This window comes from Lagopus leucura, unplaced genomic scaffold (assembly GCF_019238085.1).
Source record: "Lagopus leucura isolate 7727_CA_CO unplaced genomic scaffold, USGS_WTPT01 Super-Scaffold_100009, whole genome shotgun sequence".
NCBI lineage: Eukaryota > Metazoa > Chordata > Aves > Galliformes > Phasianidae > Lagopus > Lagopus leucura.
This window is the reverse complement of record NW_024962266.1, coordinates 7,599,879-7,627,288: the sequence shown is the minus strand read 5'-3', so window position 1 is coordinate 7,627,288 and position 27,410 is coordinate 7,599,879. Positions and strand designations below refer to the sequence as shown.

The 27,410-nt window shown below is 34.9% G+C and overlaps 1 protein-coding gene across 3 annotated transcripts in view; it reads left to right on the top strand.

Moving 5' to 3' along the window:
- Window positions 1–26,753, top strand: part of KCNT2 (potassium sodium-activated channel subfamily T member 2) — a 117,922-nt gene extending 91,169 nt beyond the window's left edge. For 2 of the 3 annotated variants that reach the window (XM_042873727.1, XM_042873726.1), the window contains 8 exons: window positions 3,837–3,971; window positions 8,144–8,255; window positions 15,666–15,767; window positions 17,052–17,135; window positions 19,056–19,184; window positions 20,806–21,106; window positions 22,293–22,377; window positions 23,503–26,753. In XM_042873727.1, coding sequence (XP_042729661.1) covers window positions 3,837–3,971; window positions 8,144–8,255; window positions 15,666–15,767; window positions 17,052–17,135; window positions 19,056–19,184; window positions 20,806–21,106; window positions 22,293–22,377; window positions 23,503–23,614 — 1,060 coding nt within the window. In that variant the 3' untranslated portion in view covers window positions 23,615–26,753. Of the gene's footprint in view, window positions 1–3,836; window positions 3,972–8,143; window positions 8,256–15,665; window positions 15,768–17,051; window positions 17,136–19,055; window positions 19,185–20,805; window positions 21,107–22,292; window positions 22,378–23,502 lie in introns of those variants that run through there. The other variant, XM_042873728.1, reaches the window with a different exon arrangement.
- Window positions 26,754–27,410: the final 657 nt, after the last annotated feature.

Genomic DNA, 27,410 nt, shown 5'->3' with positions numbered 1-27,410 from the left:
ACTGGACTCAGGAATCCAACCACCTTTGATGATCCTGCCTATGCCTTTTTGTTATAATCCTATTTTCTTTTTATCAACCCACTATTACAGTATTCTGTTACCTATACGTGGCATTTTTTGAGATTTCAGTTGTTTCCCGATATGCAAGAAGAAATCCAATAAAATTTATGAATAAAGAAACAATAAAACTTTATTTCACACATTGTTTTTAAAATAATATTTTTCTTCAAAATTTTTCTCATTAACTTAAATCAGAGTTATTAGCTGTAACTCAAAGATTCTACTCCACATTTTCATTAAGGTTTCACTGCTTATTTTTAGTATCCCTAATTCGTGCACTGGAAAACAACTTGGCAGCGTGTCTTTGAAATCAACCACTCATTTTAATATTTGAAATTGTACTGTGCCATAAATTTTCTGATTTAAGAGGTGCATTTATTAATAAGCATGTGATCATTCTGATCATCCTTTACGGTTACAGCACTGTTATTTCACAGTTTTCTATTACCTGTGTAAAGACATAATACTTCCAAGGTTGTTTTTTTTTTTTTTTTGTTTTTTTTTTTTTTTTTTTTTTTTGAAGTATTTTAGAAGAGATGCTGCTGTTGTGATATTGTGTTTCATTTTGTAATCCCATCTGCTGCTTAGGCCAGATATGCATTTTCTGGATGCAATCTGTTGGTTTCCAATGGTTTACTACATGGTGGGCTCTATCGACAAGTAGGTGAAGTAACTGTTAGAAAACTTAACATTGTAGTGGTCAGTGGCTTGTTTTGTGTATTGTCATTGCATGTCTACGTGTGCGTTATATTTGAAGATGATCTATCTGCATGCATGGTCTGTGTGTCTGTGTGCTATAGTTTGAGATTTCAAATTTCTGACTTCTAGAGGATATTGTCAGTATAAAGTATGACAGGGAACACAGTTTAGTATCTTCAAAACCCAAGCATTAACATTTATTTTAATAAGTATTTAGTACGTCTCTAGAAATTGCCAGGTAATAGCACTGATTCTAGTGACACCCTTTATCATTTACAGACTAGGCTTATGTAAAACAGCTATAGAACACAAACAACACTAAAACTAATGAGTTTAAATGTGTCCAACAGTCTTAAATTTCCCCTACATAAAATATTCGCCTACTCCAATATTTGTCTTCAGAAATTCTGCTGGTATATATTTGCATATCTAAGCTCAGCAACATACATTTAACAGAAAAATCAGGCAGAAATGACAAAGGGGAGAGAGGAGCAATGGCTCAGTAGCATTTTAGTAAGCTCACGTGCCTAGTGTCAAATCAAAGTAGAAAATAGTTTGCTTCACTACATGGCTGCTTTTAAGGTGGAGCTGCAAGGCCACAGTACTCATTCTCCACACAGACATCAAATAATTTATTTCCTGCCCAGAAGTAGCAGAACCTATTCTTTCAATGAAAATTTTAAATATTCAACATTTTAAAATTTTCATCCTGTTTTAACAGGGGCTTTAAAACTGCTTATAATAGCAATAGAGCTGCAGATTTGTCTTGGCAATACCTTGGTCACTGTGAGACCTGCAGTGGGTCTATAGACATGTTTTTTACTTACTAGATGTGTTTTTCTAAAGCAAAAATGTGTCTTGGGTTGTTAATAGCTACTTTTTTTTTAAGGTTTTAATCCTATAAAAGTTACAGAAAATTCATAGAAGCAGACTAATTGAATTGACTCACAGTATCTAAAATAATTAATAACCCAAAGACCATTTTTAATTAACTTGGAAGATTAAATTCTAATAAAAATTACTGGTTTTACTTTCAAAAGGAAATCACTTCCTACAGGTTTTTTTTCATTTGTTCTGAGGTGTGTTTTATTTCTTTTTAAGAAATGAATGCGTAAACCTGAGGACTACAGTCCAAAGACATTACTATGCAAAGTTCTTTTGTTTGCAGTATTGTTAACATGAACTTATGCATCAAATCTGACAATGCAGTCACTTTAAAATCAGATTCTGTAGTTTATTTTTTGACATCTATTTTCATCAGTAATGAGATTTTGTATTTATTCTGTGTTTTCTTAAATGTTTTAAAATCATATATAACCAACAGAAATCAATCATGTTTAGCTAAATGCTACAATGTAAAATATACAAAGTTTCTTTCTTAATGTCTGTGGAATTCACTTCCAATGCATTTAAGAATGCCATCTGCTACCTTTTAAATATCTAATACACTTGTCCTATGGTCAGTTGGCATGAAATGTCACAAAGTTGAAGAGAAAACCGCAAAAAGGATTACCCATATATACCACTCCTTTCTTTGCTAGAAGCAAGTAGCCTGCAGAAAAACATCTTTACAGAAATCCATAGCTTGACTGAACTTCACCAAAACGTACCAAGTTAGCAGAAACATCTACAGACTTTGAGTATAAAAGATGTGAGATATGTAACTGACCAGATTCCAGTAGTGCAGGAGTCTGTTACATATTAAGAAATACTGATAATGGAATTATAAAAATACTTATTAGAATTCTAACTCCCCACATTTAAAAATAATTCAAAGTAGTGGTACAACTGAAAAAAAATGAATCGGTTTTTTTCATCTCTGAAATGCAGAAAATATAGTTGCATTTTAGAATATGCTGCTATTTTACTGCTAGTTCAGTATTACATTACTGCTATTTCAGCAATTAAATTACTCAGAGAAAGGTCAGGTTTCCACATATGCACTGACATTATTAATATAGGTCATATAATTTTTCTTTTGGTAGTCAACCACCAGTTAAATTGCGGTTTCAAAAATTATACCATGTGTTTGTTTTGGAAGAACACATATAAAATGTAAAATAAACACCAATAATGTGTATCCTTTTCCTTACTCTAGAGTTTCAAAACAGATTTAGAATAGGTTACGTAAAACTTAGGAGCCTTAGAAGATCACTGAGAACAGTAATAATTGAATCAGTATAGTTTAGACAATATTACAGATTAGATCAACTGCCAAATGAGAAGCAATTCTAATGACAAAATAGCTTTTCTTCCTTGGAAGTAAAGAATGATGCAAAAAATGTAGCTTTTCAATTTCTCCTGGAAATCATGAAATACCCTTTCTTCCCATTTTCACTTAAGAGTCGCTTGGTTCCCAGCAGCTTTTATTACAGAAACTAAAACAAAACACAACCAAACAAAAAAAAACTTTCTGAAACTTTTCCAGAATTGTTTTAAAAGTAACATTTCCTACAGAAACTAACAACCAAAATGTGCTTCATTTTGGAAATAAATATAAGGCATGCTGGCAACTGTAACTTAGTTGTCAGAAGTGGTTTTCTGTGGTCAAACTTCACAGCAGATACTGTCCAGTAGGTGAAATGTACAGCTGTTCCTAAAGGCATTGTAACAACACTCTGACAGATAAAAGAGGAGCTTTTCAGATGTTCCCTTAGAACCCTTATGAACATTTTGAAACTGAAACAAAATGTGGTAAAGAGCAATCATTCTAGATCCATTCATTGCCAAAAATAACTATAATGAAGCAAGTTGATGAAACATGTATGGACATACAGTCTTTCCATGTAACTGTTAAAGGCTCATTTTAATTTCTGAAATAATTCTACCATTTTAGGAAGAGGAGACTGACCATAACAACCTGAAGTGTATTCTCTATGACTTAAAGGAAAACAATTCATATTCTATTCTCTCAATTCATATTTTTGACACGGACTATACTAGAAGTTATAATATGTACATGGAGTTGCAGGGAACCAGCAACTCAACATGATTTATCAGTATCATCACTAATCTTTTAAACATTTCAGGTTAAAGTGACTTGTTCATTTCTTTCTTCCTCTTTCTCTTCACAAAAGCCTAGATGACTTATTAAGATGTGGGGTCACCTTTGCAGCTAATATGGTGGTGGTGGACAAAGAAAGTACAATGAGTGCTGAGGAAGACTACATGGCAGATGCTAAGACCATTGTAAATGTTCAAACACTCTTCAGGTAAGAGATCTTTTGCAGTCTCGTTTTACATATTCATTAATCACAAGGTACCTAATAATGCATTCTGTATTCAGATGAGGGTGTGGTTTCTATTTTTGTTTCCCCTTTCTTTTCACATAGCAAAAAGCCTTAGCTATGAACTCTTTCTTGGCACAACTCTCTTGAAATCTCAGACAAAACTCATCCCCAAACTTGAGGATAATTTCTAATTTTCAGGTTTATAGGAAAGGAACAAATGTTACTTTTGAAAACAGGTCAAAAAACACCCCACATTTTTCTTAGTGCAGCTGTCCTTGTGCTGCTAAAGACAATTTCAAAAAAACAGATCCTTCTAATGCAGCAACTTATGCATTAGTATGAAGTTAATTGTGTATAAATTTTGAATATTGATTTTTCAACAAAAAACAGATTTTCAGGCACATGTGTGCAGTATTACCTGTGACAATAGCATATTCAGAGTCAGGAAGGAATATCTAAATTCAGAGTGAAAAACTGTAAGTCTAAGAAAGCAACTAAGAAACCAGACAGAGTTCAGAGACCTCCAGATCATTTGAGAACATTTCCTGATTAAAGCTATGCTTCATGTAAGTATCTCAATTCAACAAGTACCAAATGATAGAAATCACGTTAAACAGTGAAGAAAGTTTATTTGAAAAAAAAAAAAAAAAAAAACACAAACAAAAGCAGATATATACGCTATGCAGACAGCTAAGAAATGCTTCCCTGATCTAGTGCTTAAGTCCAAAACCTCCTGTGAATTATTTTACTAAGGTTTGGTCAAGAAAAATAAGCATGTGAAATCCAAAGTATTTCAACAGATTTTTTTTTTTCCCCAACTGTGTAGTTGATTAGTGCTAGCATGACTGCATGCACTCCAAAAGAAGCAAAATCTATGCGACATAAGAAGTTTTAGTTCTGTCTATTTCATCTTTGAGATTTTGAATTTGCATTTGATTTTAACACAGATGCATCTCAATCACATATCAAATTTAGAAATTATAATTAAACTTTATTCATGGAACATTCCAGTGTAATAATAACCACATTGTTCTATGATATCTCACTGAGGCAATGATATGCATCACTAAGATTTCCAGAATTTTTTCCCTAAATATAAAATTGAAAAATAGAATGGAAAGTAAATAAAATTTGTTAAGTAGGTGTTGATATTTCCCATAGTTGTGTTCTACCTAGTGCAACACTAAAAAAATAAAATCACAATATTACATTACGTATAATAGATATCCAAGTAGTAAAACATGCTGTATAACCATTCAGTTTACCTGCACAATAGCTACAACTAGATGGCAGCTGTAAATCATGTATGAAACATACAACTGCTCAGTATAATTCTAAGCCTGCATAGACCTTCTTACAAATTCAAAATAAATAAAAATAACACATTTTAAGAATTAACACTGTTTCCAGAAAACCTTGTCAACTTCGTAAACTGTTCTTTTACCTCTTTTCCTGAATTTACTTCTTCTCAAACACAACGTATTCTCTGTATTTTTACATGATATCAAAGTTGCAGGGATAACTAATTTTTTCTAAGCAGTGTAAAGTAGTGACATTCATCTGTTCTGCAGAATAAACTACATTCATCACATGAACATAACTTTATAAATTAAGATCTTTCAAGTTTTTTTGTTGTTTAGTAATATCTGTAAGAAAGTAATGAAGAAGATAATGGACAAAGGCAATGAACAAAATGTATAGGATTAAATAAGGATTTTACGTCACTGGAGTGTTACTAATATGTGCTGTTCTCAAACATTTACACAAATTAAAAAGATTCCAACTGAGTCATAAGAAATAAAGCTATATAAGTTTATCTAAATCTCATTGACTCACATCAGCTGATCTCATTATGGATTGCAGGCAGTCCTGAAGAGATGATGGAAGTGCACTGTAATGCTGTTTGGCCTAAGTTGCCAATTCTAATAAGCCTGTTTTGGCATTATTCCCTGATTTACATAAATTACTAAAAATAAATTACTCTTGTTTAGTCAGAACAGTACATCCACATCCAGCTTTGATTAGGAGATGGATGTGTTGTTTATAACATGATAGAGTTATTAACACCTTTAAGGATAGAAGTTGTTTCATACCAATTAAAATTCTGACACAACACTAACTTACCAGATTTATAGTTAAAATGAGCGAAGAGCTGCAACTCAAACAGTTGCATCAAATTAGAAAGGAAATTTTTAATCCTTTGGGTGGAAAAGAACAAATCAGCATAGATTAAAAGTACAAGGAGCAATTACTGGTTTTTGGCTATGTCCTAGAGATCTTTCTCAATGTAAAATATGAAGCTAATCACTGACTACCACCTCAATAAAACAGGTTTCCTTAAGCAGAAAATCTGTTCTAGAAGTGTTTATATTTATTCTTACTTTACACTAATTAATGGATTTAAATGCTTATGTTTGGGAAATCCTGTTTTAAGTTCTTATTATCTAACATTTTAGTGGCTAAATTTCAAAAACTGCAAGAAATTTGTTAATAACAGTGTACATAATAAGTTAGTCATGCATATGACACTTAGCAATCAGTACCAATTTATAAATGGACCAAATAAGGTTTTATGATGCCATTACATATTTTTCATACTTTATCCTCTCGGCTCATATCCATCTCTCACTTGTCCAATTCCTAAGTATCGGTTCAACAACAGCATGTCTTCCACAAGGCTGATTAAGGTTTCCTCTTCCCAAGTCAGTTTTTTTTTTTTTTTTTTTTTTAATTTTTTTGTTAAATAAAAGAAAAAACAAAACAAACAAACAAAAAAACCCTGAAAACAGAATGAAGAAGAAAAGAGAAATCTCTGTAAAGAATAGGCCTGTACTGTTGAAAGTTTGCAGGCAGTGCCTTGAACTAGGGTTAAGAGGCAATCTTGCTTTGACAATCTCTAATGCTTTTTCCCTATTTCCACTGGAGGGCACTCTTAAATAAGAGGTCTGAATTTTTATCGATAGCACATTTGTAGATCTTATGCAATCTTCTTTTATAACTTGGTTATTAACTAAATCCATCTGTAGCAGAAACCTAGTAACTTGCAAATCTTCTTCAGATCATGTGCATCTTATCATTAGATTAGTTGTTTAATTTGCTTTTAGTTCTAAATTATTATACTGTTGTTTTTCAAACGTGAATGCTGGTCCATTAACACAACAATACCAGAAAAATTTCCAGCCAGCAGAAACTTCAGTAATTATATGCTACGTGATACACAATTAACACAGAAAATAACAGAATTTTAAGAGGAAATATGTTCTTCCTCTGGACTTTTTCCTTAGGTTAGTTAAGATATAGAAGTTCATATGTACAGAGTATTTTCAAGGCTTTCATTTGTATCATATATTAAAAAATAAATAAATGAAGTCACACCATAGTTGCAACTCAAGTGTGTGTTTACCATGTATTTAACCTATCTATGTAGGCTCTATTCCCTAAGGGCTCAGTCTTTATTAGAATGTAATAGCCTTTATATAACTACTGCACTAGCTAAACTGCCACAGAAAATACTGAACATACACAGCACTTTTCAAACTACAGTGCACACAAGATGTCATTAAGTGATGTCGTCCAGATTCTCAGCTAGTTTACTAATTCCATTTTTTCTTATATGATCACAATATTTGGTTATTCACAGGAACAGAACTGCTAACATAACGATGTCCAACATTTCTATAATCATATGATTTAATAATATATATAAAGCTCAACAGACATAGAAAGAAACTGCAGTAAGATGCCATTAACACACATACTACTAGGTAGTTCTTGAAATACATTTTGCCAAATTTAGGCTCTATGTGAATTATTATTTCAGTGAAGTTCATCCCTACAAAACTGAGGGCAAGGACTAAAGAGTTGAAAAAACTGCACTGTGCAATCCATTTGACATTACCTCACTAAGGTCAGGTTCCAAGAAAAGCACATAAAATGGTTGATGACTGCCATGCATTATCGGTACAATATGACAAATTTAGAGCCTTATATCAGAGTCTATTATATGAGCTTTTTATGCTGTCAAAAAGACTTAAGTTTTCAGGTGCTTAATTAAAAACATGGACATGAACACAAGTCACAGCATTATGTAGATCCTTACATTTGTGAACTGTTCTAATTGGAGCTTAAAACTGCAACATTCTTTTGAAATACAGGTTGTTCTCGAGCCTAAGCATTATCACAGAGCTAACTCACCCCGCCAATATGAGATTCATGCAATTCAGAGCCAAAGACTGCTATTCTCTTGCTTTATCCAAATTGGAAAAGGTAAGTAATGAGATCTCTAAAATGTAGAAAACAGTTAAATATACTAAACACTTAATACATACACATGTCCTAGAATAATGTGCAGTTTGTATTCCATTTTGATGTAAAAGTGTTGTAATCATATATCCTGTTAGCGTTTTCATTTATCTGGTAGTTACATTATCATGACAGTTTGAGAGCACCAGTTCTCTTTCATAGTACAGTCCTACTAATGGTAAGGATAGTAACACTGCTTAAACGTTGACAGACCCATACAGGCTCATGTATGTTTGGCATTTTCAAGTTATCAAACAGAAGGGCCATAGGGAGGTAAGCTGAGTTTAATTTGCTCAAGAACACGTGACCCCAGGCTCATCCAAGATACTATTGCTAGACAGTAACTTCAGCTACCTGCTTAACTTGGTCAATTCCAGGACAAACCTCTTTTTCAGAGATGGTGATCTGACTGACCTAGAAAACTTTCAGTATTGTTTTCACTATCACAGGCCACATTCTGAGTTACTTCATGAGATCAAGACAAATACTATCATGACACTGGTCTTCAAAACAGACTTCTTCACTCCAGTCCCTCTCCATCCACCACCCCCCACTTGCTAGTAATCTAGGCATACTCCCAGTTTCTTTGTGTCGTATGTCTTAGTTACCGTAGAAAAATCCAAGTTCAGTTTGAAGTCATTTTTATTATGCAGAAGTAACTTAAAACTCCCATTTCCTAGCTGCACAGTGAGTGCCCTAGAATCTGGGTGTAAATTTTAAATCTACATTTTTGCTATTTACTGTGTAACAGTGACATAGTTTTGACAAGTGTTCATGTAAGGTATTATGTAATGGAAAACCACCTTTTCACACAAGTTTATCTTCACAGCCCAGCTCCCAGTATCTTACACAAGAACGGAACTCTTAAATTCAGCTTGTTTAGATGAAACAGGATGATAAGAAGTTTTTATCACAATCAACTGTACTGACTATCCATGCATACATGTTGACCAAAAAATGCAAATATGTAGGTGATATTTTGTGATTTTTTAGTCTTTGCTTAAAACAGAAGGATAGCTTAAATCTTGTTTAGGTGGTTTGATTTGCACAGAATTGAGAATCATGAAAAAGCTAGACAGAAACTGTTATGAAGAGAGGAACAGTTTCATTGGGAGGCATATTTTCATTTTTATTACCTCACTCCTTGTACCCAAAAAGGTTGGCACCCATGATTCCTACATTTTAGCACTCCTGCCCTCTCCCCTCAGTGCTAACTGCAGAAAGAATTAAGCTGGAAGTGGCTGGAATCATGCACTGCTAGTTTATATAGAGCATCAAGTGCCAGCAGCTGAAAGACATAGGTTAGAACACACTATTGAAGCTTATGTGCACTACTATCTGCTGCAAATATTATTTATTTTAAACATACTCCCTTAATATGTAAAACTTAATGACTAGGGGCAGCAAGGATAGCAGTAGCTTCTTTTCCAGTATGTGGCATCTGCAGTTCAAAAACTTAGTTCTCCATTTGTCCCGGATAAAGAAAAAATACGAGGTAACCATTACCCTTCCTTAGAGTTTAGAATGCCCTGGCTGATTAAATACCACAGGTTTCAATGGAAGGATAAAAACTCTTAACTTTAAATGATCTTTTAAAGTATGTGCAACCCTGCGTACATTTCATCATACAATACTCTGATTTCATATCCTCCACAGCATAAGTATATACACATTAGGTGAGCAAAAAAATCTATCTGGGATAGCTGCCTATTTGGAGTGACACACACAAAGACAGTTTGCTTTTCTGAACTTCTGTTAAGGATAAAACACGCTGTCTTCATTTCTTTTTAGTTTTGCTCTGATTTGAAGCTGATCTGAAGTAATGTTAAACAATAAAAGCATAAATAATAAGGATGCACATTTTGCTGCTGAATTGAGATCTGTAGATAGCAGTTCCAGATCAACAATAAAAAAATGAATCTGTTCTTGCTAAAAAGCCAGAACAGAAGCAATTAGGAAAATAATCAAAGAAACCATACAGTACTGCAGAGGTGTGATAACAATCCCAAATTACTTATATCAAGAAAGGGACTAAAAAGAGGTTTCTGTAATTATATTTCAATCAGCTGTATCTCACATGGGCAACAACTAGTATAAGAACTAACAATGTATTTCACTGTTCTCTGTAGAAAGCGACTGAACGTCATCACATTTATGTTTTTGGAAGACCCCAGAACATGTGCGTGTCACATTATGTACTTGTAGATTCCTTTACAGTGACTTTACATTGCTTGTACAAAACATTTACAGCCTTCCATGGAGTTCCACATTGCTGTCTAAACTGCAGGAGAATATATTAAATCGAGATGGGCCGTACACCTCTTTCAGCCACTGATGGAGTGGCCAAAGCAGGGCTTCAGGTTAGCTTGCAGATAGTGCTTTGTAATTGGCATTACAGTATTAATGATTTAGACTATATTTTTATTTTTAAATAGTAAAAAGGCAAAATCGCAATAAAAACTTGAGCCAGACAGACATTCTCTAGTGTTCTGACAAAATGCAACCCTCCAAAAAATAAACTATAAATTAAATAGCAATACAGAGGAAGCATGGCACATGCTAGGAACTATCAAAATCAGAAGTGTACATTTGTTACTACTCAGAAAAGTGATAATTTTGAACTTCCTGACTTGAACCAAACCACAACCATAAAACAATGAGGATGAAGTAAATAATGTATTAATAACTATCTTAAAACTATGTAAGCTATGTGTGCATTCCATTGAAATGCACATATACCACACTCTTTTATTTATGTTCCTAGAAATGATCTAAGCTTTTTCTTTGAGTAGCTATATCTCCTTTCTCATGAATTCCAAAACAAGTGTCGGAGAAGGAGCTGCTGGGCATCACACATGGGAAAAAAAACATTTCAGGCATTCTGACATATTTCTGGCTTCTACATCTGCTATATTGTCTGGAAGACCAATGAGTATGCAGGTAATAAGGAAAAAAAACATCAACACCAGATGCCTGAGTAAAAAATGCATTTCTAACAAATCTATTTTAAGCCAGAAAAAAGGAAAAACAAGTCTGTAATAAAAGAAAGGAGGCAATATAAAAATCTTAATATAAATGGGAAAAATAAATGTACTCTTGTTTTAAAATAAACCAAATGGTCTGTTTGTCATTGGATACAAAGCAAAAGTATTTCTGAAGATACGGCCTTTGCCCTAACTCACCTCTTCATGGCTCCAAACCAGAATCCTCAGCAAATTCTCCCCAAAAGATGGAAGGATAAACACTACACCTCATTCACATGGTATTTTTCATATGATTGTCACAGTTGCCTTTAAAATATTTTGTGGCATGATTCAAAGAATTTAATGTAACATATGCTATGAAATTCATATGGTTTTAATACTGAAGTATTTGTTGTACAACACACAAGCTTTCATTCACAATAACTTTTCTTCAATTCCTATCTTCTACTTTGCAATAAACGAAAAGCATTCAAATTTATGATGTAGAGCTACAAAATAAATACATACGGTCTTCATCTCTGTGGCTTACACCAGTAAGACCAATAGCATGCTTTTCTAAATAAGTGTTCTTTGTACAATTAAGATGATGCTTTCTTCAATTTTATATGAAATACACTTGTTGAAACACTCTTTGCCATTTCAACCAGAACATTTGTGCATTGTTTGCATGCATGCATTTGTCATGGTAAAAAAAAATTGAGTCACAGATAAATAAAAATATGGAGCTTTGCTCGAACCATGCAGAAACAAATAACTAGCAAAAAAACTTCAACAAAATCAAGCTTTTTTTTTTTTCTTCCTCTGCGCAAGACAATAGTCCTCTTTCCCTTGCTTGTGTTGAGATTTCAGTTCAATACTTCTATTTGGTCTAATGTTTCACAGAAGCAGTATAAATCTTAGCAATGAAACTGAGCCATGAAGGGCAGATTTAAACTCTAAGTCTAAACACATCGAACTTATTAAGGATAATGAAGTATATAGTATTTTTTTTCCTATTGATTCAACAAGAGAAGCAAGTTTACCAGATGCTTTTGAAATTACATTCTGGAAAAAAAAAAAAACCCAAAAACTTAAGTATCTGAACACATGCTTCTCTGGTTCTTCATTTAAACTATTGATTATCCTCAGTTATACAGGCATTTCTGCCATGCTGTTACTGATTACATTGTTCCAGAAATATAATGCTGCTCAACCTGATATTGTAATGTCAAAAAAAAAAAAAAAAAAAAAAAAAAAAAGGATCTTTCCCTTACAATGCAAAAGTATTCTAACTACAATGATACGTAAGATTCTAGCACATTTTAAAGAGTATTTAAAGAACAAAATATTTTACTGGATTTTTTTTTTTTTTTTTTTTTTTTTTTTGTAAGGAGGTTACTCATGAAAAAATATACTCTCTGCACAAACACCTCTAAATATCTCCTGTGGACAGGACAATGTTGCCTGTTGGGATTAATGGGCTTAGACTGTAATTGCTGTGTCAATTATACTTCATATACAAGGGAGACTTGTAAGGGTATATTTTCTTTTTATGACCTAGTGACATAAAAGTACAGAGAGGAGTGTGACTGTATAGAACAAAGGAGTACAAGATAATTTTTCCATTTAGCTTTAGTATGCTTACCTGAGTAGCAAGCTGTACATAGACTCTCGACAACTGCAATAGCAGGCTGGACATAAGTTATTTTAATTGAAACGTATGATAAATAAACCTTAGCTGAATAATATGGAAATAGATTCTTGGGAAAGAAAGTGAAGTTGAACATGTTACCTACAACACTTTACACACTGACAACTAGAAAAGCACTGTGGTGGACAAACATATCTGCTATAAAAGAACAGACAGAAGCCTGCTTATTAGTAATTTACAGTATGTATGTGTGTGTGTGTGTATTTATAACAATTGGCCTGTAACTGTAGTCTTGACCTGCCTGCAAATTAGGGAATAACCTGCTGGTTTGTGGAAAGCTTATTTAGCCAGTCAGCCAGAACGTAGCTAACATGTTAAAAGTTAGCAGAGCAGCTCACATGGCGTGGGTCACAGTGGGAGCCCAGAGATTGTTGGATTGCACTATGCAGCAGGCTTTGGTACTCCCATTACCAGCTGGGTAAGTACCTGCAGCAAATCAGTAATCTCAACCCAGCCAGATATCTGGAGGCCAGTTTCTATCATTCAGGTAGCACCTGGTATGAATTCTGCTTGTGAGTTAACAAGCGCTTGTCAGAATTTCAGTCACTGGTGCCACTTTGAATTTTAAGATTTTAAGTTCCTCTTCGAGGATTTTAAGTTCCTTTGAACTGCTAGTGGGAGATGTGATCTCTTTGACAAGGCAAGTTAGAAGTATCTGTGTCAAGCTGGTTAGGAATGAGATATGACTTAATGAGTTTCATTAGTTTATATAATGCTGAGCAGAAGTAGAGTATACAACTTTCTACTGTAATGACATCACTGTAGTCTGCACTCGAGTTTGAAGATGCTTGTTCTAGACCATTTTTGCCCTAAAAATGGTGTTTTCTAATACAACTCAACAGCATTTGTTCAGAATATAGAGAATACTTAGAATAAATGATAATAATAAAAACCAACAAGTACTGAGATACTTTTTAAAAATTTTTAAGCCCCCTTTACAGAGGTGACATTTTACAAAGAGTGGATTAATGACAGCAAGAATTACTTTAAATACTTTTAACTAGAAACTACTTCTATTCCTTGACATCCTTTTCAACCCTGCTGATGTAAAACAGTAAGAATCAACAGGTGAAAGCAACAATGACAAACATGCTGCAATCGAACCTAAACACATTTGGATGATGCTCTAGCTAGAACAGACTTATACTTTGCATATCACAGAATCAGAGCATGGTTGGATTTGAAAGCAACTTCTGGAAGTTTTCTTGCAAATGGCCCTTGCTCAAACAGTGTCACCTGGAGTAGGTTGCCCAGGACGACATTCAGACAGTTTTTGTTCATCTCCAAGGAAGGACTCTACAACCTGTTTTGCTACTTTGTCACCCAAAACAATAAAATGTTTCCATATGCTCAGAAAGAATCATTTGCATTTCAGTTTATGCCCATTTCCTCTTGTCCTCATACTGGGCACCACTGAAAAGAACCTATCACAGAATCATGTTTATCTCCGCCATCTTTTCATCCTCCCTTCAAATATTTGTACGCCTGAAATCAGCATCAACCAATCCACCCACATCTCCCCATACTTTGTCTTGGGATTGTTTTGTCTGAGTCCTTTCCTTATGCTCCAATATCTTGATCATCTTAGTAAAACTAGCTTGACTCTCCAGAACATTCATGACCTGCATGTTCCTGGGAGCCCAGAACTATACACTGTATTCCACACTTGGCCTCACCAGTGCTGAGAAGAGAGGAAGATATCGCCTCCCTTGACCTACTGGCAACACTCCTCCTAACACCCAGGATTCTGTTAGCTGCCTTTGCAGCAAGGGCTCATTGTCAATCCATGTTCAATTTGAGACCACCAGGATCCCCATACCCACCCTACAAAGCTGCCTCTGAGACTGTTAGCCCCAAGCACAGATTGGTGTATGTATGTGATGAATGTGTCTCTCCATTCCAAAACATGACTTCTCTGTACTTTGAGAACATGCTCTTTATGATGTATCAAGCTTTCAGTTTGGAGATGTCATCTCTCCTTAAAATAGGAAAAATTATTTCCAACCAGTGAGGGTGACGGAGCACTGGAACAGGCTGCCCAGGGAGGTGGTGGAGTCTCCTTCTCTGGAGATGTTCAAGACCTGCCTGGATGCCTACCTGTGCGACCTACTGTAGGGAACCTGCTTTGGCAGGGGGGTTGGACTCGATGATCTCTGGAGGTCCCTTCCAACCCCTACAATTCTGTGATTCTGTAATAGGAAGCACATTGCTGTGATTTCTTTATGTATGAGTTGTCAACAGAAAAACAAATAACTATTTATGTTCTTCTGCCTCTCTTCCTCAGAAGTATCAAAACAAAAAATGTCTACCCTAGTCTGTCTGGTCTGTTTCCTCTGTTCATAATTCTTGTTGCTAATAGACTTTTTGAACCTGAATGAGAGTCCACTGTCAACACCAAGAAGTTTGGATCACGAATAAAAAGAACTTTGCTTTAAAAACAGTTGAAACACCTCAATCTTTGTTTAAGATGATTTGGAAGAATGTCAAATTACAGATGTAATGATTGAAACAACACATGCATTTAACAAGTTTTCAACCTGAAAAACTTAAAGTATTGAAACATGCTACATATTTGTGAAAACTATCTTAAGAATAAAGCCATTTTTATACTTTTGCTCTCTTTCAAAGTAGCGTTAAGTTGGTATTATAATCCCTCCAAAAGCAGTAATTTTTTTTCCATTATTTTTAATTTCCATACAGAAAGAACGGGAGAAGGGATCTAATTTAGCATTTATGTTTCGACTGCCGTTCGCCGCTGGCAGGGTTTTCAGCATCAGTATGTTGGACACACTGCTGTACCAGGTACTGTGAATAACAACCACTTGCCTTCATTTAACATAGTCATGCCATGTTACCACCCACTTTTTCTACTTAGGTGTTGGATTACCCTGTTTTCTTACATTAACCCATTAATGTAGGTGCTATGCCAGGAGCAATCAAAGGTAAAAGACCATAGAGCACATTCTATCTGACAGCACTTCTTGCAGTCACCAACCCAAAACCATCCATGAACATATTCTGTTTTAAATATTATAACACTGTGAAGTTCTCCACAGAAAAAACAGATAGTTTTGATACAGACTATATAAAATACAGATTATAGAGACTGTTAACACTGGAAAAAAACAAATACTCATTGCCAATTTCAACAAAACAGTGCCTCTAATCACAAAAATCAATAGAAATATTTGTATGAATAGTTTATCGGCAACCTTCACTTGCTGATAGAAGTTTTTATTACATTACCCTATCTTGTCCTCTTACTCTCGTTAACTAGACCTCCAGATGAGCAGCCATCACACTTTAAAGCCAAAGAGCCAGTTGCAAGTTGTGTTCTAAGGAAAGACAGCCTGCTTTGAATGCTGTCCTTCTACACTCAAGAGGTGGCAATGAACAGACCTACCACAGTTAGGAGAGCACACATGGCTTTCTGATTCCAGCAGTCCAGTTGATAAGGAGATGAAACATTTGTGGTTTTAGCATATGTAATGTCCATTCCTGGTCTCCTTTGCATGCATTCCTACATTTAGTTTGGTTAGTCCTCTCTAATTTCTATCATTTTACCAAAATACTTTTGTTAACGCAACAAGTCTGATCTGAGGTAAGGCAGATTTTACCTTAATCATTAGCTGGACCAGCGAAGACAAATGACTCCAGGTCGAATTAAGATAATAGAAGCCTCACCTTAGTATTACCCACTACTCTATACTGCACCTCCACGTGACATATGACAGCTTTTCATATGCACAGAAGATAGTCATTAAAGTTTCACAACAAATAAATGCTAACGGGGTACTCCCATTGATAAACAGCTTAGTTTTCAAACTACTTCATCATGCCTTTGACTCCTGTATGGACATATGCAGAATTTTTTTTTTTTTTTTTTTCTTTTTTTTAAATCAATAGATTCAGCATGCATAAAGAAGTAACTGTTTCTACAATTATAAAGATACTTAAAAGATATTGACTTTAAACACAGATGTACAGTTTCTGTGGAATTCACATATGGTGCATATGGTTATCTGCTCATCTATTTATTGAAGCTTTTCTTTTGTCTTTCTGTGTCTTCTTTTAAAAATCTTGCAGTCATTTGTGAAAGATTATATGATCTCTATCACAAGACTTCTCCTAGGACTTGATACAACACCAGGATCTGGGTTTCTTTGTTCAGTAAGTTCTAAAAAAGTATATTTACTATTATTACAAAGCAACAGAGAATGTTCCATATGGTCTGCAAAACACCTCTATCTTTGTAGAAGAGTTTCGTTTTTGTTGAATACCAAGAAAGGCCATCTGTTTCCTTTTTCAGCAGGAGGAAAAAGAACTGCAGGAAATTAGGTAGAAAACATGAATAGTTTAAGTTACTGAAAAAAAAAAAAAAAACACAACATAGAACAACCAATCCACCAATCCGCCCCATCCCAAAAAAGCACAATACATACTCTGAAGCATAAAGAAACATAGGAAATACAGAAAAATGCAAGAAAAGTGCAAGTTTGTTTGTTATTATTTTAATAGATGTATATAGCAGTTCAGTAACCAATTTTACTAACCAAATACAAGGGCTGCTCCAGAACTAACATCTCCTATTTATTATTTTGCTCATGGTGTCAGAGGCAGACACTGGTGGTACGGCAGCAGAGGTTGAACCTTCCCACCAATATTCCATTACAGTTTGTTACCATGGAACAGATGGCAACAGAGTGGCAGTCAGACAAAATGACATCTGACATGGAAGTGCATTTAAAGCAAAGGTGTGCCACTGAATTCCTTCATGTAAAAATATGGCACCTACTGAATTTCACTTAGGCTTGCTGAAAATCTAGAGATCACATTGTATGTCAACTCAGTGAGTGGTTCATTTCAGCACTGGTGAACATGAATCATAAACCATGTTCTGCACATGCTGAGTTTTATGAGCACAGCACATAGGCTCTTGCTCGTTATTGCTGAAAATGCATAGCTAATAGCTGTGATTGTATTGAAGAAATGGTGTTTTGTAGCTGAGAATTTACTCTATCAAATAATGTTATTATGCTCTTTGTATCTATTTTAGTTTCCATGGAAATAAGTAGGAGGTACTACTTTTAGAACAACCTATATTTATCAAAAACAAAAAACTCTTCCTGTATAGTACATCCTGACTAGTATTTATTCCTAATGCTATTTTACAACTGTTTCCAATCGTAGGTAATGAATTTAGTTTTATATAAATAAGAACCTATATGCATACCTAAACTGAAGTTATTTGGTGTATTTCAGTGCAGTTCAAAAGTCAATATCCTCCATGCAGTTAAAAATGCTATAAGTGGGTTACTCTATTCAACTTCATTTCCCCTCATACCCACCAACAACAGTAGCAAAAATACAAGTCAAAGTTGAGTCATTTGCCAATTGTTTTGTAGTGAAGTATAAAGCATTATAGATTGTTACTCTCAAAAATGAAGTTTGCTCTAATTGCTCTAATTAACGTTAATTTGAAAATGTTTTAAAGAAAACCACTGCAGAGTTTGTAGGTCAATCATTAACTTAGTTACAGTAAATGCCAATTAGCTGTATCTCTGACAAGATACTTGTGCAACTTGAAATAAAGCTTGTGTAAGCTCTTAGTTATTTGAAATTAATTTAAGAATTCATTCTTACATATTAACGTTTATCATATTGCCTTCTTTCCTTCTCCCAAATACTCCACATGCAGCATAAAGCACAGTTACCTGGATGCATTCAAAATACGTGCTTGTTCTTCAGTCTATCACCGGTTTCTTACTACTGCTAATACTTAGTTCATCCTTTTACATTTTACTCACATATATGAACATCATGTGAAGGAAATTTTTGAGCAACTTCAAAATAAAGACAGGTCATTCCATCAGACTGAACCATTTGCACTGCAGTGTCTCCCAAATAGAGAGCAAGGGAACAGGGTCTACAAACTCAGAAATTTCAGGTTTATTGTGGATGAAAGGTACAATGCTACAATATGATCATTATCAGCTAGCACCTAGTTCCAAAAAAATTTCAAGAGTGGTATGATGAACAAGAGGTAAACCCTCACGAGTTTAAGTTTTCTTCCTATTATTATTTGTTCAGATGAAAATCACAGAAGAGGATTTATGGATTAGGACATATGCCAGACTATATCAGAAACTTTGTTCTTCTACAGGAGACATTCCAATTGGAGTCTACAGGACAGAATCCCAAAAGCTTACAACGTCTGAAGTATGTCAGTTTACTATACTCTCGGGATTTGGTTACCTCTTATTTAAAGAATATTGGGGATGCCATGTCTGCAAATGCACTTAATTCCAACCCACTGAAGGTCACCATCTGCTGATGCATATACAGTCAGATTAACACTCGGCCCAGTCTACATAGAGATTTTCATTCCTTTGCTCATCTACAAAGAAGTGGCTGACTGAAGGAATAGCTCAAGCACAGGTAGGACAGGCTCTGAGAGTTAGCTCTAGTCTGACCTTGCATGTAGTGGCAACTAACAGCATTATCAATAAGCTGTATGACCAGTGCAGGAAACCTCTAAGATTATTTTCAACACTGATAAGCAGAATATTGCTTTCATATTTTATTCCAATAGGAAAAGAAAGAAATTTAGAAACTCAGCAGCATTTCAGATAAGTTTGCTTTACTTTGAGCATATTATTAACTCATTCTGTTCTTAGGGATTCCATTAAGCAAGCAGCCACCATTTTCAAGTCATCTTTATTTTATGCTTTAACAAAAAAAAGGACAAGGAAACAACAATAAACCACCAATACTTAACACATCAAAATCAGTCACAGAATCATAAGAACAGCTTGAGGTGGAAGAATCCTTAAGTTCACACAAATCCAACCCCCTGCTGTGGGCAGGGTTGCCACTCACTGGATGAGGATGCCCAGGTCCCCAGCCAATCTGGACTTGAACGTCTCCAGTGATGATGCATCCACAACTTCTCCGGGCAGCCTGTGCCAGTATCTCACCACCCTCTGAGTAAATAATTTCATCATAAAACCTAATCACAATCTTCCCTCTTTTAGTTAAAACCATTTTCCCCTTATCACTGTTTTCCCCTATAAGAAGTCTGTAACTCTCTTGCTTATATAAGCTCCCTTCAAGTACTGGAAGGCCTTCAAGAGGTCTCCCTGGAACCTTTTCTTCTCCAAGCTAAAAAAAGCTGATATCCCTCATCAGAAACTGGGTAATAAGACCTTACTAATACCAGGGATAGTTTACTATTTCAGTGACAGTAAAAGACATGGTTGTTACATCACAGTAACAACCCATTATCAGTAATTTCAAAAAGATAGCTGAAAGTACTAGCTAAATCTTATGCTGAAGTTAACAACTTTAAAAGAGTGGCTTTTAAGTGTTTTCCCTTATATTTCTTCTTTTCCTTTTTTATGTTACAACTACATATGTAGTCCATCTACTTGAGTTATTAGGTGACATGAAGAAAACAGTGGAAGACCAGATTTTGACACTTTTAAACTTGCTTTTTTTCCTTAACTGTCTTGCTAAGAAATCAGCATAACTGTACCCAAAGGTAGAAACTTCAGAGTACCTTACTTGGAAAATGTGCCCTGAATCACACTGGTAACATGCGCCTTTTGCCTTTTATCTTAAGAGAGCACTCAGAGCAGTGCAGTGGATGTTGGATTATTTCCTAATGAATTTGAAATATATATATATATATATATATATATATATATATATATTAGTTTAGATAGCTTCAAGTTACATAACTTGAATTTCTAAAAATAGGATGTTCAACTACACTACTGAAAACATTTTACTCCACTTCTATTCTTTAATGCCCTTATTCTCTTATCACTTTCCTTTCAAGTCTCAAATCTCTATCAGCGTAGAAGAATGGGAAGACACTAAAGACACCAGGGAACAGGTTAACTATCGTAGTAATCATCGCAACTCAACATCTAGTGATCAGTCCGATCACCCCTTGTTACGACGAAAAAGCATGCAGTGGGCTCGACGGCTGAGCCGAAGAGTACCGAGACACTCTGGTAAAACAGCTGAGAGGATAAGCCAGCAGCGAATGAACCTTTACAGGAGGTCAGAAAGACAGGAACTTGCTGAGCTTGTGAAAAACAGAATGAAACATCTGGGCCTGTCTCCAGCAGGATACGGTACGCAATACTTAATGAAAATACTAAAAAGCCTCATCTTAATGGATGCCATGAACTAAAGTGACCACAGTTACTTACAAATCTTCATGTATGGGAATAATCCTAAAGCCAATTTTACACCTTCAGCTTTCTTTACACTGATAACATACTTCTGAGACCTCCAATTCTAAATTCAATTAACTGTGAATTCACTTAATCCAATTTAGGCATAACACTTGTTTGGTCACTTGTTTCACAGGGGCATGATGGTGCTAATGTACTGGTGAATGCCATTTGTATAACTTGTTAAAATACTTAATACTGTAATAATTGTTAAAATTGGTTTTACTATACAGAATTAAACTGCACTGGTAAAAGATCACTTCAGCTTTGTAATTGCACCTGGATTCAGAGTCAATTATTCTCTAGACAGAAGTACTTACGATGGTGCAAAATATGTGATACAGGAACAGAGGAAAGTTACACATAGTAGAAAACAGTCATTTTTAACCTGCAGAACACACTTCAAACACAGTTCATTACTAAGATTTAGGAATTGCACTGAAACTAGAACTGGGCTATTCCACATTATTTAATTTTCACTTAAAAAGAAGTATGTACAAAATGTTTATTCATTTTAGACCTATTAGTCTCACTGTGACACCCTAGGAAAAGTGTTCAAAGTAAACTACAGAAAAGATAATGTCAGTGATAGCTACAGTTAGGCTGAGACTTAGCAAAACTTCCTAAAAAAAAAAAAAAAAAAAAGAAATACCAATTGTGTTTTCTCTGTCTTCCACATTCTGACCCACTGGCACAGGTGAAAACAGGAAACACTTCATATCAACTAAATTTAGAAATGGATGAGAATTTCATACGCCTGCATTTAAGCTTGGCTACTTCCCACTTGCTAACATAAGCCACGTAACACATTGGTTGAAGTAAAATTGAGTTGTATTGAGAATTGCTGTAACTGGAAAGAAGTGCAAAAGAATGTATTTCAGAAAGAAAGCATGTTTGGAGAGTGGAAAACTCAAAAGTCGATACATCAGATAGTTCTAACTATTTGGTATTACCTTGGCACCTGATATATTTTATTTGACAACTGAGTCAAAAAAGATCAACTTTCAAAATTAGGTTGTTACAAATTATACTTTTGATGATATGTTTTTAAACCTAATTTGGTACATTTATCTTTGTCCTCTAGATGAAATGAATGATCATCAGAACAACCTTTCTTACATCCTGATCAATCCTTCTCCAGATACAAGATTAGAGCTGAATGATATAGTGTAAGTTAAAGAAAAAAAGTCACAAGAAGTGTAAAGTTTCTTTCCTCATATTTCTGCTCAGGCAATGGGAACACATTGCCATGCACCTGAAAAATGGATGGAAAAGATGGAGACTTCTATCTAAATAGACATGTAATGGTACTTATATGTATACATAAACATGTATTTAATTCTTTATGTATGATGGTGTAAAATACATATTTTTTGATATCCGCTTAACTCCATTTTCTCTTATCTTGGTCTGCGTATGTATAAAAACTAACCAAGTTCACTGGATATCTTCACAGAATTAATAACCTTGCTTATAATCAAGCTACCCAGTTTTAACAGGAAGATTAACCTTTTGAATCAGTGCTTTCAAATGGGATTTTGCAGTGGTCTTTGAATCCATGATACAGCAGAAAAAAAACATTTATCTCATACAATATTTGTGCTTAAGATTATTTGAAAACAAATAGCAGGACCTAAATGCAGAAATTCCCCCACTCACAAATTCCAGAGAAATTAAAAATCATATTAGATAATATTCAGCTTTGAACTACCATATAAGGAATCTGTAAATGCTGAGACAGTTTAACTGCACTCAATGCAGCATTTGCAGCAGTTAGAATTTCAAGTAGTTCTTTCTCAAGAGGAGGGGTTCATCTTGAGCGTATCAGCGTATATCAAATGTATCAACATCATGCTTTTTATTTGTTGAGCGTAGTTAGAAGTGTGTCCCTAGCTTTCGCACAAAAATTTTATAATTTACTCCAATTTACTTTTGCCCCTTCTTCAAAGCATAATGAATAAAGCAAATGCATAAATACAGAGAGTTATTGGCAAACTTTTGTGTTCGGTGACCATAGTGGATGCTCAGGAAAACAGCTGATGCATCCAAATGTCAAATGGGCTCTCAGACAAAATTAAGGTTTAACTGTGTCTAGTACATACAGATGATGCCTAGGTAGACACAGTGTGAAACTATCTAATATGAGTAGACTTGCCAACTTGTCCAAGTTAACCAACAGAAACTGGATTAAGTCTAACTCTTCCTCAGAACTTCCCAACAACATTATAATAGTATGTTTACTAATCCTTGCTTGTGCCAAGTCTGTTTAATAAGAATTGTAATTTCTTTTGTAGATACTTGATCCGACCTGATCCATTGGCTTATGTTCCAAACACAGCATCCAGCCGAAAAGACAGCTTCTGCAATACAGTGGGACAAGATACCAGAGAGGAAACACAACTTTGACATGCAATTCAACAAAATTAACAGTTTTATACATATAGTTTCCTCCAATCATTTTGAAAACTAAGTGGTACATTTTATTCAGTTTTTGGAAACAAAGTGACAGTGGGTAAGTCACTAATTTTAGAAACACGGTCTCTAGAAACTCTTATGAGTTTCCTCATGATTGTCAAGCTTGTAGCCTGTTCAACATTGTAGTTGAACTTCAGTTTAGCAGAAAACTGTTATGATTTAACCAGTATGAAGAAATGATTAAAGAAGTAAGAGACTCCAAAATGTTTCACTTAGAAGCTTCTAAGTATATCTATCAAGGTGGCAGCATGTATGCGAATATGCTCCCGACATAAATCATAAAAGATTATCTGATGTCCATCAAGGGATCATGTATGCATAGCAGAAAATAAGTTAATATTTAAAGTTGTCGAAGAGGATGTTTGTGCCAAGAATACAACCTCTGAGATAATTTTCAAGCTTAACTTGTCACCCATTTATATTTGAACAGCCTTGTTTTACTCCCATTATGGCCTCTAGGACTTGAATGTTTGCTCTGTGAGTTTACAGATGACACAGCTTAGTCACGCTGTAGAGATTGACCTGAGGCACATCTACTGAAAAATTAGCTCAGAGAAGCTCAGAGAATCTCACAGAGGCATTTCAAGAAGGAACAATTCATAGAGCAAGCAAAGCAGAACTTTTAAAGGAATTATATAAAAGCAGTCCTTTACATTTGCAAAAATCTGATAAGAATATGTGAAGCTACAAACAGCGGTAGCTCAGATCAAAAATGAATCATTTAACATGACTTTTCAGTCACAGAATGGCTTGGTTGAAAAGGAACTTAATTATCATGAAGTTCCAATCTACCTGCCATGAGGAGGGTTGCCATCCACTAAATCAAGTTGGTAGCAAGAAGACTCAATGGATGATGCCAAACGCAAGTGTCTCTCCAGGGAGCAACTAAAACTACAGATCGTTCCCACTCCCATGGCGATGCCAGAACTCCAACTGTTCAAACTACAAGCATACCCCATTCATATTACCCAAATATGATACTTGTTCATATGAAACTACATATCATAATGAAAATGAGAAAAGCTTGTAATCTATTCCACAAAACGAATGGAGCACTACATTAAATGGATTTGAAGGGTTTGGCATTCAATACACAAGAAAGCATCTACAGTGTATGAAGCATCTGAAGCTGCTACAGAATCTCCAGTCTACATATACAAGAATCCCAGTTTTGGTCAAGAATTTACAGAAGTAAAAATAGTTGTACACAATCTTCAAAACATTCTTGCTTTGCCATTGATCATGAAAGGGGAGGAAGGTCCTTAAGGTTCAAACCATCCTGCTACAACAATCAATACAGGACTGTTACAAAAAAATTGACATGTGGACTGAAGTGGCAGAACCGATAATTCTTTGAATTCCCTTGATGTTCTCCGTGTACAGAGAAATCCACTCCAAAAACATTTTTTTTATTATTTGGTAAAAAAAAGCATAGCTGATATTGTTCTGAAAAATAAAATGCCAAGCTGCCTGAAGAACAAGCAAGTATGTTTATCAGTACTGCAAGTATGTTAAAAATCACATCACACTCCTATTAGGAATAACACAAGGTCTGCTATTATTCCTTCTCTTCCTCTTAATTTTTCCAAAACTAAACTGTAAGGAATTAGAGGTCTTAGAGCAAACCAAAGCAATCAGATGTTTCAAAGCAATTGAAACAATTGCTCATACCATCTCTTAGACAGAATCTTGTCCAGATTGCATCACAGAAACTATCACATAGAAATAATTGTTTGTAAAATGAATAGCCTTCTATTTTTAATACCTTCAGAGAGAAGACTATGCCAGTTGTATATTTCCAAGCAAGACAAGTGTTTTATAAAATGTTCACTCCAAAATATTAGAACAATTCTGTGTTTCATACTGAAGGTCTTTCTAACACAGCCTCAAGTAGGCAAACAATTTCAGAAACATGCCTAGTATCCACAACCAGCAAGCTACTCTGCTTTCCACACAGTATATCCCGGAGTCATCCAATCCAGACATTATCTGTACATTGCCTGAAGTAACCGCAACAGATTTAAAGACTCTCTGCCACAAGAATAGTTAGGGCTCCATGCCTGGCATTTACCATCCTATAAACAAGTAGAAATAAGTAGTTAGGCATATCCATTTTTCTACCCAACTCAGTGGAACAGTAGCATCTATTGTCACTTGATATTTCCTAGACTTGATGGATTTTTAATTGCTCAATAGCCCTAGAAGATTTGCTAAAGCAAATCTCCACAAAAACAGGTAGAGACAACTTGCAGCATGTCTAAAATAAAGCAAAGATAATTTTTCTGAATATAAATGCTTGGTTCTTTTCAAATTCTACTGGAAGATGAGCAAGGTAAAAGCTAGCAGCTTCTTTTGAGATAAGTCTAATAACACATTGATGATGCACTGCTCTATTCCGTAATTCAAGATATGCCACCTTACACGCTGGAAGCAGAACACCTTTGCTTCCCCAGGCACATCTTCAGACCCCATTCTAGTGGGATTTAAGCCTTTCAAGAACTATACCGAGTACTCTACATTAACACTGAATGAGATAGCACACATATTCCTTGATGGCCATGAAGGCAGTTCTTTGAGGATCACTTTACAGGCAATTTTGCGTTCACATGCTTCTTGCTAAGATTATCAGCAATATAATACAGCTGGACTGGAGATCAGGTTGAGAAAAATATCTGTGCTCAATGCTAGAGGAGGGATGACAAAGCTTCAGAGTCATTGGGTCCAGAAGACTTGAACAGAGTTGCGTCTGATGACAATTCACTCAGTGAATACAGAGATTAAACTTATTATCATTTACAAAAGCAAGTGATTAAATTCTGAACCAACTGTCAGAAGCCAGATGGCCAAATAACATCTCTTCCCCACTCAATCAAAGAAAACAGCAGATTTCAGTCTGTATTTAACTGTATGTACTTTTTTTCTTCTCTTTGTAACTCATATTAATAGTAAATCAGACATGCTCTCTTTACCAAACACTTCCTTGAACAACTACGAGGAAACCTGGAAGTCAAAGGGACGAAACATGTTATTTATTCTACAATAAAAAGTCACAATAGGTATTACCGTGGAATACATTGTGTTTCCTTCACCGTTCCACTCCAGTTCCAGAACACGCACTAACACAACTTGAGTTCTCAAAATCTGTAGTAGTGTGAGTTAATGAAGTTTTCATTTTAATTTCCAAGTCAAACTGTTATAATATAGTTCCTTCAACCATAGCTTCCTACCTTTGTAGCAAATCGTGTACTTCAAAGTATTTAAGTTACTGAAGACTTCTTATACATCTGTTTAATACTGCACCAATAAAATACAAAATAAATAGTTTTTGGGTTTCTGCTATGGAGGAAAAATTAAGTAACAGCAAATGCACCCAAAACAACACAATTCTGTAGTTTCTAGGCAGTCAATGCTGAAAAGAAGTATTTTGTAAATTTGAAGCACTGATGTATGAGGTTTTGACGAGCTGAAATCTACTTGATATCTGAAGAAAATCAGTCGTTACAATCCCAAAACAAATTAATAAAAACAAGCAGCACTACATAATAACATCAAGTACACAAGATTATTTAGAAATCTATTTTTGAGCTAGAGGCATAAATGCAGATATCTGCTTAAAATATTATGCATATTCTTCATATGATGCACTAGGAAACAGACATACATTGAATATATGTCTAAAGGACTGCACTTGAACTTTCTTACCTCTATTTCTTTTGCTTGATGCAGA